Consider the following 12,675-nt stretch of genomic DNA (forward strand, 5'->3'; position numbering starts at 1 on the left):
ATTTTTGAAGAAATATGAACCAATGATTCTCTCTGCCCATAGAGCTCACCAAACTTTTTGAAGATGTAACGGCGTCTCAACAATGGCTTATGGAATGTCATCCCTCCAAATACGACAATTTGGTTTATTAACGTACCCATTGAGACAAAAGTGAGCTTCATCGCTAAACAAAATTTTCTTGTGAAAATTGGAATCGGTGGGTAATCAAGTTCGAATTGGTTAATTGTAAGCTTGCAACCTTCAAAAAGAAATATGCGTGCCGCCTGTCTGTCCGTTCGTACAACGGCTAACGAAAATCGGTTCATGTCTGACACTGAACAAATCTTATTATGAAATATGTCTTAATAATATGTTTTCCTTTATCTCAGCAAAAAAGGATGAAATCGGCCCATTGCTTCCTACTTGTCCCATATAACAGTCCGTCAAACGAGATTAATTAATGAAACCCAAAATAATTTAGTAATAGCGCGCTTGCACTCTTGCGCCCTTTTTAAACCAAAAATCATACAAATTATCAATTCTTTATATATATTATATATATGGCCAAGTACTTACGGCATAGGATTTAATTGTTTTGTGCTCCTCCACTGCCGGCACTTCACAAATAGGCATTTTCGTATAGTCTGGTATCTCGAAATCGGTGCCTTCGGGATGATGTTGAAAGAATTTATAAATAATCGATCGTGCCAATACACTTAGCGAATCGGCAATGGCGAAACTCATCAGACAGGCAAGTACACCACGTATAAAACCATGAACTGGCAAGAGCAGCACTACAATGAGCACGGCCAAGCGACTTATGGGCATAGTAGCTGCGAATTTTTTCTTTGGTTGTAAATGCTGCGCGCGTTCACGATCACTTTCTCTTTGTAATATCTCTGCGGCATGTCTCAAAGTTTCCAAATCACTTTGGTGCTTAATAGTCTTCGCATCGGCTGGTAAACCTTCCGTTTGTGGGGGTGTCGTCTTGTTTGTGCTATTCTTATCGAAATGTAAGTGCAAATCGTAACGATTGCGTGAAGAAGTTTTGGGCTCTTCGGCACTCTCAGCAGCATCCTTTGGTAATGTTGGCAAAGTATCTTCCATCATTTCAACACCCGACTCGATTTCCACCTCCTTCTTACCAGCGATTATGCCACGTTTCTTAATTTTCGAGCTCGTCTTTTTTTCCGTCACTGTCGGCTGACTTTCGGCGGATTGCACGGCGACTGCACGTTCGGCTTGCTCCGTTGGCGAAGGACGTCGTCGACGCATTAATGCATCACGCAGTGAGGTGTTTGAGGACACAGGTGAAGGACCAGCGGGCTCCTTCTTCATTGGCTTGATAGCAGCTGTTTGGAATGCAGTGGAAATTGTAGCCGATGAGAGCGCTGCTGTTGCGAGACCAGGCTGTTGTTGTGATGTTGAATGCGATTGATGAGAATGATGGTGTGTATGTTGCGTTTTAGATTTTACTTTCGACTTGAGATTGGCTAGACCGCGACGCAATCTGGAACGTTCCACCTCACCTTCAGGCAGGGGTTCGCCGTCGGCTGAGGAATCTGAGTCACCACCTTTAAAATGCGGCGATTTACGCTCTAAATCGAATAGCAAATCATCACTGATGGAAGAGTGTGTGGTCGGATTTTCGGTATCCGAATCTGGATCGTTTATTTGTTGTGGAAAATATTGTCGTGGGCTCTCAACTGCAAAGATTTGACGAGAAATAACCAATTCATTAAATTTTTATGTAAAAAAAAGGAAACATTAAAATTAGCTCACCTTTCGGGACGGACGCCGATAATACCTGTGTGGTAGTTTTCGACGATTTAATATCCTCAAATGTCTGTGAAACTTTACCCTTAATTAATTTCCAAGTACCAACCGTTGGTGTATCGCTGCCTGCGAGCGCTGCTATTAAATTTGGTCCCGAACTAGTTGGACTAACGCTTTCGATGCTGCCCGATCTAAATGCACAAGCAAATATGTTATAAACAAAATATCAAATGAAAATTATTTGTTTATTGTGAAAGTGGCTTCAAAGCACAAATTCAAATGTCATTAACTGAAAAAGTTTATGTGGACAAAGTTGCCCATTTGCCAGAAATTGGAGAGCTTAAATATAGTTTTCCGCTCAACATAAACCTCTTAACTCTGGTAATGAATTACTAAGCGCACAATTTTAGTATTAAAAGTCGTAGGTATTAAAAAAATTTAAGATTTCAGATAGAGCGTATAAAGCGTACCTTTAATGTTTAGTTTAACAGAGTTTTTTTTTACCAGCTTGTGGTCTATTCCTTCATATTATCCTAGAAATATAGCATTGCGCATTTCCATTTCAAATTGTTACTTTTTTGGAAAAGAACTTTCCGAGTGCTAGAATAAACTCAACCATCCGAGAGAGGAACGGAATATAAATCTAGTCTATAGAATAGAATATATAACCCTCCAGAGAAGGGCTTGAACAAATATAATTAAAGCCAGAGGCGTCCAAAAATTAGACTCATTCAGTCGCCCGAAACAATTTGCATTGCACTTCTACCAAGTGTAGTAACTATAGGTAACCATATCAGCTACAGACTTAGCATCGCTGACTTAAGAAACGTCATATCTGCAGCGTGTTTAATTTTATTAAACAGTAGGAACTTTTTTATAAAATGCATTAGTAAAATAGAACCTTAGTATGCTCTCGATAATAGTAAAATATATATATTGTAAGAACACGACTGCTGAATTCAATCGCTGCAATAGCACTGGCTCCTTATTCTATCTTAATAAAAGGTTAAGTTGGCCTGCATTTCGAACAGGATGTTACCTTTGGCCAAAGGGCAAAAAAAGGTTAGAGAAGATTGGGAAATTTGTGAAAACAAAAATAAAACCTAATCCCTTTCACAGACTGATATTTTCCAGATTTGATAATTTTTTAGTGAAACAGTGATTTATGTCACATATGAAATCTCTTATGAAGATCTTTGTCTTAGGTTTTAGTTGGTCAGTTTGAGTGGCAGCTATATGTTATAGTGGTCCGATCTGAACATTATGGTACTTCGGGGATTGTAGGATGGCCTTGGACAAAAATCTATGAAAAATGTCAGGAAGATATATTTTCAAATATAAACGTTTTCCATACAAGGCCTTGATTTCGACCGATAAATTTGTATGGCAGCTATATCCTATAGTTTCCGTGGACGTGTGTAAAATTTTAGCTCGGTATCTCAAAAACTGAGAAACTAGTTCGCGTATATACACGACAGACAGAAAGCTCGTTACCCTGTTCAAGATATCAAAATAAAATTTGCAGTGTATGCTTGGTGTTAAATAGAGGGCAGAGGACAATTAGAAAAATCCCAGTCGCTTCCAAATATCTAATGGATTTATAAAAAAATTTGGTATTGACGACATTGATAAACCCATGCATTGTCTATATGACGATCTAGACACAAACATGACAAGGAAGTCTCGAAACGCGATGGAACGACCGACAGGGGTGCAATACTGCAAAAGTCATGTGTATAGCGGTAGATCAGAAATACACGAGGTTCCTACTGGCACACGATAGAAGGGACTGCAATGTTGACTGGTTGTAGTCTGAGAGTTCGAAAAGACTGTAGGAAATGTCAAGAGCAAGGCGCGAGCGAAATAATAGAGCATCTTTTGTGCACATGTGCTTCATTAGCAAATTTACTCTTCAAGCAATTAGGAATCCCACGGTATGAGACTCTGGAAGTGGTATGGTTAGGGGGTCACATAATTTGTTGAGATTCGCGACAGACGCTGGTATGCTGCTCATGCAACTAAATAAATAACTATATTCAAAATATTTCAGTTTTCCGAAAATAAAAGGTAGTATGAGATACATTTAGGTTAATGTGGAATAATTACGTCAAAAAGTATTAAAATTCACAACAAACAAAAACAAAAATAACAACAAAAAAAAAACAAAAAAAGGAAAAAGAAAAAAAGAGGGGAGTCTTTAACCACTGTAGCTTAATTTAAACATAATCTTCATAAAATTCACATTTTCCTCCCAAAACCAAAATTTAAATTTCAACCCCTTTTTATTAAAAAATAAAATAAAATAGCCAAAAACTTTTGTTTATTTCAGAAAAAAGTATTTGTTTTATTATTTAAATGGAGATATTGTTTGTTTATTTTTGTTTTAACTTTTATTTTGTTTATATTCTTTCTTAAAATTCATGTACTGTTACAATATATTTTATCTTTATATGCATAAATTAAAATTTTCATTTTGTGTACAAGTTAGTTACATGCATATTTTTGAATTTTGCTTCTGTGGCCACATTGCAAGCACATCATTGTGATATTTGTTGTTGTTGCTAATGGTTATTCTTACATTCGGTAATTGTGTAGTTTTGGAATTTTGTGTCAAATAGGTTTCGATTTACGCTCATTTTTTTGTTGCAATAGCTTTCTGTTGCTATTGTTGTTGCTTTTTATTAAGTTTTTTTTTCGGTTCTATTATTTTGGAATGAGATCAGAAATGTAAAAAAGTAAAATTCCATTGTTTTTTCTTTTCCAAAGTGTCTCTTTTAAGTGTATGCTTAAGTTATCCAGTTTAAACACTTCTATGTATGTATGTGTGTTTTTGTTAAATTTTTATTTCGGTTATTCAGTATTGATTTTAGTATCTAAATTTACTATATTCTTCTAAAAAGTTATTTATTTGTGAGAGGGTACGATTTGGAATATTGTAACAGTTATTTGTTGTAAAATATTGAAATTATTGCAAAGAAATAAGGTGAAAGCATTACTCATTTTTAATTTTTGAACTGTTCTAACACTACCCTTTTTTTCAAACAGTAGTCTCGACAGTCTATTTCATGGGAACGGACCTGATTATATACACGAAAAGACTGTCAATTTGTTGGCATTGCTCAAAAATATTTTTTAAAATCCTTTCTGCTCCAACAGAAACAACCTCTGTTGTTTAGTGGAATGAACGAGCAAAATTTTAAGTTCCGACACCGGAAATTTCAAAAATCAACCAGATATAAAGATCACAAACCCGTAAGTAATTCTTACCATATATTCAAAGAAGTTCTAATAAAAATATAATAGCTTTCCAGAAATATATCAAAATCTGTATTTTTAGAAAATCTAATATTTCTGGTTGATTTATGTAGGCAAAATTAGCGAAGAACAACGTCTATAATGCAAGTGTTCTAATCAGTATCTTAAGGCCTTACCAATGACTAGGTTAACTAACTCTACCAGATTATACGTTAGTATAGTTATTTTACAAACTAATCAAGAATTTACCGCGACGAATGTAAAAAAAATTGTATTGCTTCAATCTCGAGGTTCGGGCCGTATTTGAATTTTTCTTATAGTTTTTTGTTCTAAAAATTGGTTAAAAAAATTAAAGGTATAAAGATGTGACTTTGTTTTTCTTGTGGATTAAACAATGGTGTAAAATTTGTGGCGGCCAATGGAATTTCATAGAACTGCGATCCAAGGTTCCAATCCGTGGTAAGGTTGCGTAGTGACTAAAGATATATTGCATATAATCGGTCAAGCTTACTGCCAAGGGCATAAGTAAAAATATTCCATCAGTAAAGGTAAATAATAAGCAACGTGAGACATTTCGGTTCGTCAAAGTCGTTTTTTGAATCGTAAAACTGGTTCGGAAAGTAGTACGAAAGAATAAATTTTATAATGGACAATACCTTCTCTGTTATGTAATTTCTTTTCGTAGTCACTACAAATGCCCAAAGTGTTAATACTGTTAACAATATCTAACATGTGGTTTCATCTATGTCATAGTATCTTTTTTCCCAATTTCTCTGAAAACATCGTCAATTTCGAGATCGGTACTCGTTTATGAGGGTTTCGCAGAATCTTTATCCTACAAATTTGTAGCTTAGACCGAAGGATTTCATTGGAAGTTTCTTCAATATATTAGCATTTTTGCCTTGTTAAATCAAAATGAGTTGCTGATGGTTATATTTCTGAATCAGTCCTGAAAACACCGAGAAATCAGAATCCAAGTTAAGTCGACCGTACAAGTGGGAGGAATCTAATTGTCTGGCTTAACATGAATAAACATTTATCGCTGAAAATGTGACAGTTAATATATGGTAAAGTTCCGCTAAATGCCTGCTAAATGTGATACAGGTAACAGTTCTGAATAAGAATTCGAAAACACATGCAAGATTTCTCTCACTCCTGACACAACCAACAACAAAAACTCCATATCAGCAGTCAGAATTGTGCAAATGTGGGCCAATTGCTTTCTTCAGATCATTTACTATAAAAAAGGTAGGCGTCCAATAGTAGTAAGTCAAATCACATCTAATTCATTGTATGCTTTCACTTAGTCGGCGAAAAAAATGTAATCTTCTTTTTCAATTTTTGTTTTTATTAAATTTCCATTTTTATTTCCAATGTGTGCTTTTTATTTGAAAGAATGAAAAAAACTACAATATTTGTTGTTCTCACTATGTTATTGTTATTTTTTTTTTTGGTTTTGGTTTTTTCTATTGCAAATAATTACAAATATCTCAACTATTATTTAAATAATACACAGTATATTTAAGATTATTTTCTGCTTCTCGTATATGAAATATATAATATTCTGTAATATTGTGTGTATATAAGTAATTATATAAAATATGAAAAAGAAATATTTCCATAATAGATATCATGCATGCTTGACACTCGTTATATTGCATTAATATATTGTATTTATTTTTTATTTTGTATTTTTTATTTATTATTTTACACTACTTTGTTTTACTCATTCTTTTGTTTTGGTTGTAATTAGTTAATTGTTTTTGGTTTCTGTTTTTTACTTTATATATTAAAGCATGTATATTATTTCATTATTTCAGTATGTATGTGAATTCGTAAATATTTTGCTAAAGGAATTACTTGTCATTAAGGGTAGTTGGTTGCAAATCTTAGCTTTCTACATGCTTTGATTTTTTTATAATTATTTTCTTTGAAATTGTTTACTGCATTCGCTTATTTTTTTATATTGAATATTTTTTTTTTTGCATACAAATATTTGCTTTTTTTTAGCTGCAAAATTTCTGTTATAACGGTATTTTTTATTATTGTTTTTTTGCTTGTATTACTGTGCTGGTTTTCACTGCTTTGTCTGTGTAAATTTTTTCCATCGAAGGACGAGTTGTGGGTGCCACTCGACGCATTGCGGTGTTGCCACTTGACTGTTTTTCTATATGACTTTTATTTATTATTTTTCAACTATTTTTCTGTTTTTGCAATTACACATTTGCAATTTTATGCGCTGTGTGAGTGTGTTTACATGATTTTCTGCTAATTATAGTTAATTTTTCTAAGTTTCCATTATTATTCCAATTAAATTTAAATATATGTATATATACAATATGCATGTATATATATATATATATAACTGTTAATGCAATTAAGGTACAATACTATCCAGAATTAAAAATGCATTTCCATTGTTGCCTTTGTTTCCAACACTACTGTTATACTACGAACTAATCGGTTGACGCGCCAAAGTAATACTTTTTAGGGTTTCTAGTTGTTTTTTTTATGTTTTGCTTTATTTATTTTTTTTTTTTTGTTCTAGTTTACCATTGACATTGTGTCTCAATTTAATATGTTTGTTTACGTTAATGTATATTTTTAGTTTTTAAACAGTTGTTTATGTTTTTACTTATATTATATAATATATTTTCTAGTAAGTCAATATGTAAAGGTACCAAATTCATCATCCAATTAGGGTAAGTTTTTTGTTTTTGTTTTTGTTTTACTAATTCATTATAAACAAGTTGTGAATGCAATATCCTTCCCATTGTCTACATTTTTTTCTTAATTTTTTTTGTTTTTACTTCTAATTTCTAATAGGTATGTATGAGTGTGTGTGTGTATTTATTTATTATTTATATTTTATATTCATTAAACTTTTTTCATTACTGATTCACTAGCTACAAATTATCAAATAAAAAATATACGTATGCCTGTATATATGTATGTATGTATGCATACTCATCTTTTGTAATAATAAAGTATGCATTCGTAACTCACAAAAATTGTGCTATGAAAATCTTCAAAAAATATTCTATGCAACTTTTTATTACAATGCATATTTTATATTAATTCATATATTCTCATACTTTCCATAAGATTTTTTAATTATGTATATTTATGTAATTTAATGCAATTAATTTTTTCTTTTATTTTTAACCCTTTTGTGGATATGAAAGTATGGATACATGCAAGCACATATAATAAGGATAATTTTTAGGGGTTGCGATTTTCTAAGGTAACGTCTTGACTTTGTTTTATGCACCTCGTGTTTCATATTCTAAGAAAATTAATAAAAATGTTCTTAAAATATAGTTTTGTTAATTTTTTATTAAAGGAAAATAAAAAAAAGTTTAAGGTTACTAAAGAATAAAATAAATGTATTGAAAGCGAGACCTGATTTGCGTTGAAAAATCAAAAATTAATCCAAATAAAGCATCTTTAAATTTTAAGTAGCAGCTCAATGGCATTCACCACAGTAAGCAGCAATTGTTTTATAAGAGAGTAAGCACAATGAAATGAGAAAATTATACGAGCAACCCTTTCCAAAGAAACTCTCTCCTATTATGTGCCCTCTTATTCGTCTAATGCTCTGAACACAAAGACGACGGCACAACAGCGAATTTTTCTGGTCGGCAAATGTCATCTTGAAGCCAGCTTCTTGTACATTTTGAAGACGGCAGCAACATATAAAACAGCTAATGTCTTAAATTTTGTTGTTGTCGTACTAAAACCTTTTACTTCAATGAAATTTAAATATTTTGTTCAAAGTAAAATTTATTGTTTTAAATTATCAATTGTTATTACAAATAATATATCAGTGCTATTTGATGCTCCTGTTAGTAAAATAACATTACATTTGCTCGTGCTTTGAATAAATTTATATTTCACATATTAGTGACAACACTACAGCTGCCCATTTTCGTTGGCAACATAAGAACTGGGTCTAATTTAGCGACAGCGACAACTTCAACCCTGCTGCCGTGAAGTTGTGCCGCTGTCTAAATAACTGTGCGCATACAACGTGGGTATTTTAATTTTTGACAGATGCTGCCTGTCGCTTGTCATCGCCTATGTGTTCAGCACTTAATGGTTGTATTTGTCTAAACACTCTCGCGAAACAACTCAAGATCTTGTCAGATCAGTGTTTTCATTGCCATTGAAAAATGTTAAGTTACTAAGCAATAACATATAGAATTTTTGTTTTATACTCCCTTTCTCTCCCTAAATTTTCCGCCTGGTTTTACTCCTTTTTAAAGTTTTCCAAATTAGTTTCTAAAAAGACTGAGTCATATATCTTCGTTAGCCCGTCGTCTAGTTAGTTTTGATTAATTCAATCTGGACTCTTAAACTGTGTTGTGCTTAAACTGTGATCGATATGATTAGCGATCGATCTATATATAGATCCGATCGAAACTGTTGTGAATCTCTGATCTGATGATCTTAAAATGCGAACTCGATTTAGCTATTGCAATTTGCCATACATGAAAACTTTCGACGGGATTCCTCCTAAGACCTCAAGAGGTATAGTCATAAAGCAATTAATCAAAAGTTAAAATCAGCTTTAGACATTACTTATTCAATATTTTGAATTGAATACCTATTTTCAGGATGTCGATTAGATGTACAGTTATAGGACTTTTGAAAGCTTTAACGCTAATGATTTCGTTTCAATTGTGCTTAGCTTTCTCTTTTCTAAATAGGCTCTAAACGCCTATGGTGAGTACTACTAAATTTTAGGTATTAATAAAATTTATTCAAGATATATGTTTCAAAATTAAAAAATTACAAATCACAAAAAAATTAACTATATTCAAAAAGATGAAATTATGTGAATTTGAAATATTTCGCTTACGAAATGTATGGAAGACAACAGCATAGTTTCTACGTATATTTAGTAGAAATTGTAATTAGTTAAAAAAATTTAAAAAAAACTGTTAATTTCCAAAACTACGCTATAAATATTTACTAGTGCGTTTTTTTTTGCTTTTTTTTATGTTTTGGAAATGAAAACATTCAAAACTGGCAACTCTGGCATTTATATTATTAATCATTACATTTGGATAGAATAAAAAAATTTAAGGCAAATTCGAAGTTATCTCAGCATACAGTACATTATATAAGTATGTATATATGGATTTAGGTATATAAACGCAATATTTAATTATGGATAGTGATAATTGTAATTGCTTGGTATTGCCTGTGTTTAGCTATTTAAGATTGGATTAGATTTTGGTTAAGTTGCTTTTACGCTGTAAACTATTAGATTAATTTACAAGTGGATTACCATGTGCTGCGTATAATTCATGCTACATACTGACATTTTACTAAATTTACTTTACTTTTTTATTTTAATTTTATTATTATTATGTTGTTTTTGTTTGGGGTTTTGTGCTACAGCTATGAAGGAGAAATTGTACTACTTTTCCTTTAATATTTAAGGGTTACCATATGTCATTTTAACATTTTTATGTGTGTATGGGTTTATTTATTATATTTTTCTAATACTTTCTTCTTTGTAATTGTTGACTTGCGTATAATTTTTTTTCATTGTTGTATTAAATTTTTATATCTTACGCTCTTATAGCAGGAGTCTTCGTTTATTCACCTCAGTTTAATATAATTTCAGAATTTTAGAACGCGGAATTTTTATATATATTTTTTTTCTGTTTTTACTTTCGGTTTGTTTACATTTTGTAGAAAAAGTAGTAATAAATAGGTATTGTTTAAAAATTGTAGATGATAAATTGTATTGTTGATAGCTTACTATCGTAATATTTTGCATTTGCTCTTTTTAAACAGGAAGAAGATCGAGAGTCAAATTCAGAGTTTGTTTTGTTTTTGCAACACGATTTTTTTAACATTTTCAGTATGTTAGTTAATTAAAGTGAGATTTTATTCTTTTTTATTTTTATTGACATTTCAAACGTTTTTTAATAGTACTGGTTTCTTTCCAGAAACTACTTCTGTTACCGCATCAAATTCTGTTCTCAATTCTGTCGGTGTTCTCGAATCATGTTTCTGTGTCCGAATTAGATTATGTTCTCAATTATTTTTCTGCTCTCTAATTCTGTTTCTGTTATCGAATCTGTTTCTGTTCTCCATTTTATTTCTGTTTAAGATTTTTTTTATGTAAGTATAGAAAGTATAAAACAACTACTCTTATTATTTTTTTCTTTTAACTCGAATGCATAATTTGTAAGTTTATCCAATTTCATTTAGTTTGATTTATATTACTTTATACATATATGTATAAGCATTCATGTATGTATGTGTACATAGAGTTCTTGTTTATTAAGGCAATTTTAGTATATTTAATATATTTTTTGAAAATTACAGTAGCACAATTTTGTTTTATATATATGTATAAGTGTGTAGCTGAATGTCCAAGCAATGAAATTTCAAAGAAATTAGAAGGAAGTAAGTACATAGGTGGAGGAGAACAAATGAGCAAATAAGAAGAGTAGAAATAGTTATAAAAGCTAAATATTAAGAAAAATATTCTTTTTTTTTAACATTTTTTTAAAAAGGTAGCTATCTTCCAAAATATCTCACTTTTTTTCAAAAACCCTTGAAATAAAACGCATTTTATTTTGTAGTCTTTACCATATTTTTTTTTTGTGGTTTTAATTTCTTGTCCAAAAATATAATACAAAACGTTTAAATTTCATTATAAAAAATTCTCAAATACAAATTATAACTACAATTTAATTAACCATAAAATAGCAGTAGTACGCTAGACAATTTAATAAAATTAAAATGTCTTTAAAAAAATATAAACAAGCAAAAAATATACTTATATACATACATGTATGTACATATATATATTCTCAACAAACACAACAAAAAATTAACTATTTTTTTTTTTTTATTAAAGTATTTAATAACGTGATTATGCGTGTAAATAGGAAAAATATTGAAAACATTATGACTAATAGCAAACTACAACTACAAACTAAGAGCTCTCTCTACATACATATGTATATGTATATGTAATACAATAGATATGTATTAATTTATACATACGATAACAAAGTGTGAAGGTAAAAAATTTCGAATATAAAAAATTTCTATAAAAAGGACTAACCTAGCGTTGTTTATTGTTATATTTATTTAATTTTTTTGTGTCAGCCAATTGGCTTTGACTTTTTTTAATAATTGCCAATAATAATTGTTTTGCATACAAATCATTTTCTTATAAAATTAGCATTAAACTTGCTAGCGTATTGTTTGAAATTCCAGCATATTGTAATTAAATTACAATTTAGCGGTTTATTTTACAAAAAAATATTAAATTATTCAAAATAAAAATTAAAATAATTTAATAACATTTTAATAATTAAAACAAAAAAAATTAAAATTACTAAAAAGCAATAAAAATTATTCTAAAAAAAATTTATAATAAAAAAAATTATAATTAATAATAACAAAATTTTAAAAAGAAATTAAAATTAATAAAAAAAAATATAAACAATTAACATAAATAAAAACTAAAATTAAATAAAAAATTTCGTTTAAAACTTTTAATTAACAAAAAATATTTTTTATTCTAAACACAATTTTTTATGCCACCAAGCTCAAACAACAGCATTATTTTGCTTTTTAGCATATTAAATAAAGCTTGCTTAAGGGTTGCCATAGCGTGGTGAATACTAAATA

The 12,675-nt window shown here is 30.4% G+C and overlaps 1 protein-coding gene across 2 annotated transcripts in view; it reads right to left on the minus strand.

The window, feature by feature from the left end:
- The window catches only part of LOC106617023 (translational regulator orb2), a 72,150-nt gene that overhangs the window by 9,417 nt on the left and 50,058 nt on the right, over positions 1 to 12,675 (minus strand). For both annotated transcript variants that reach the window (XM_070111935.1, XM_070111934.1), the window contains exons 6-7: positions 1,762 to 1,946; positions 556 to 1,685 (exon numbers count right to left, since the gene is read on the minus strand). In XM_070111935.1, the coding sequence (XP_069968036.1) occupies positions 556 to 1,685; positions 1,762 to 1,946 (1,315 nt within the window). The remainder of the gene's footprint in view (positions 1 to 555; positions 1,686 to 1,761; positions 1,947 to 12,675) is intronic.

Source organism: Bactrocera oleae, chromosome 6, assembly GCF_042242935.1.
Source record: "Bactrocera oleae isolate idBacOlea1 chromosome 6, idBacOlea1, whole genome shotgun sequence".
NCBI lineage: Eukaryota > Metazoa > Arthropoda > Insecta > Diptera > Tephritidae > Bactrocera > Bactrocera oleae.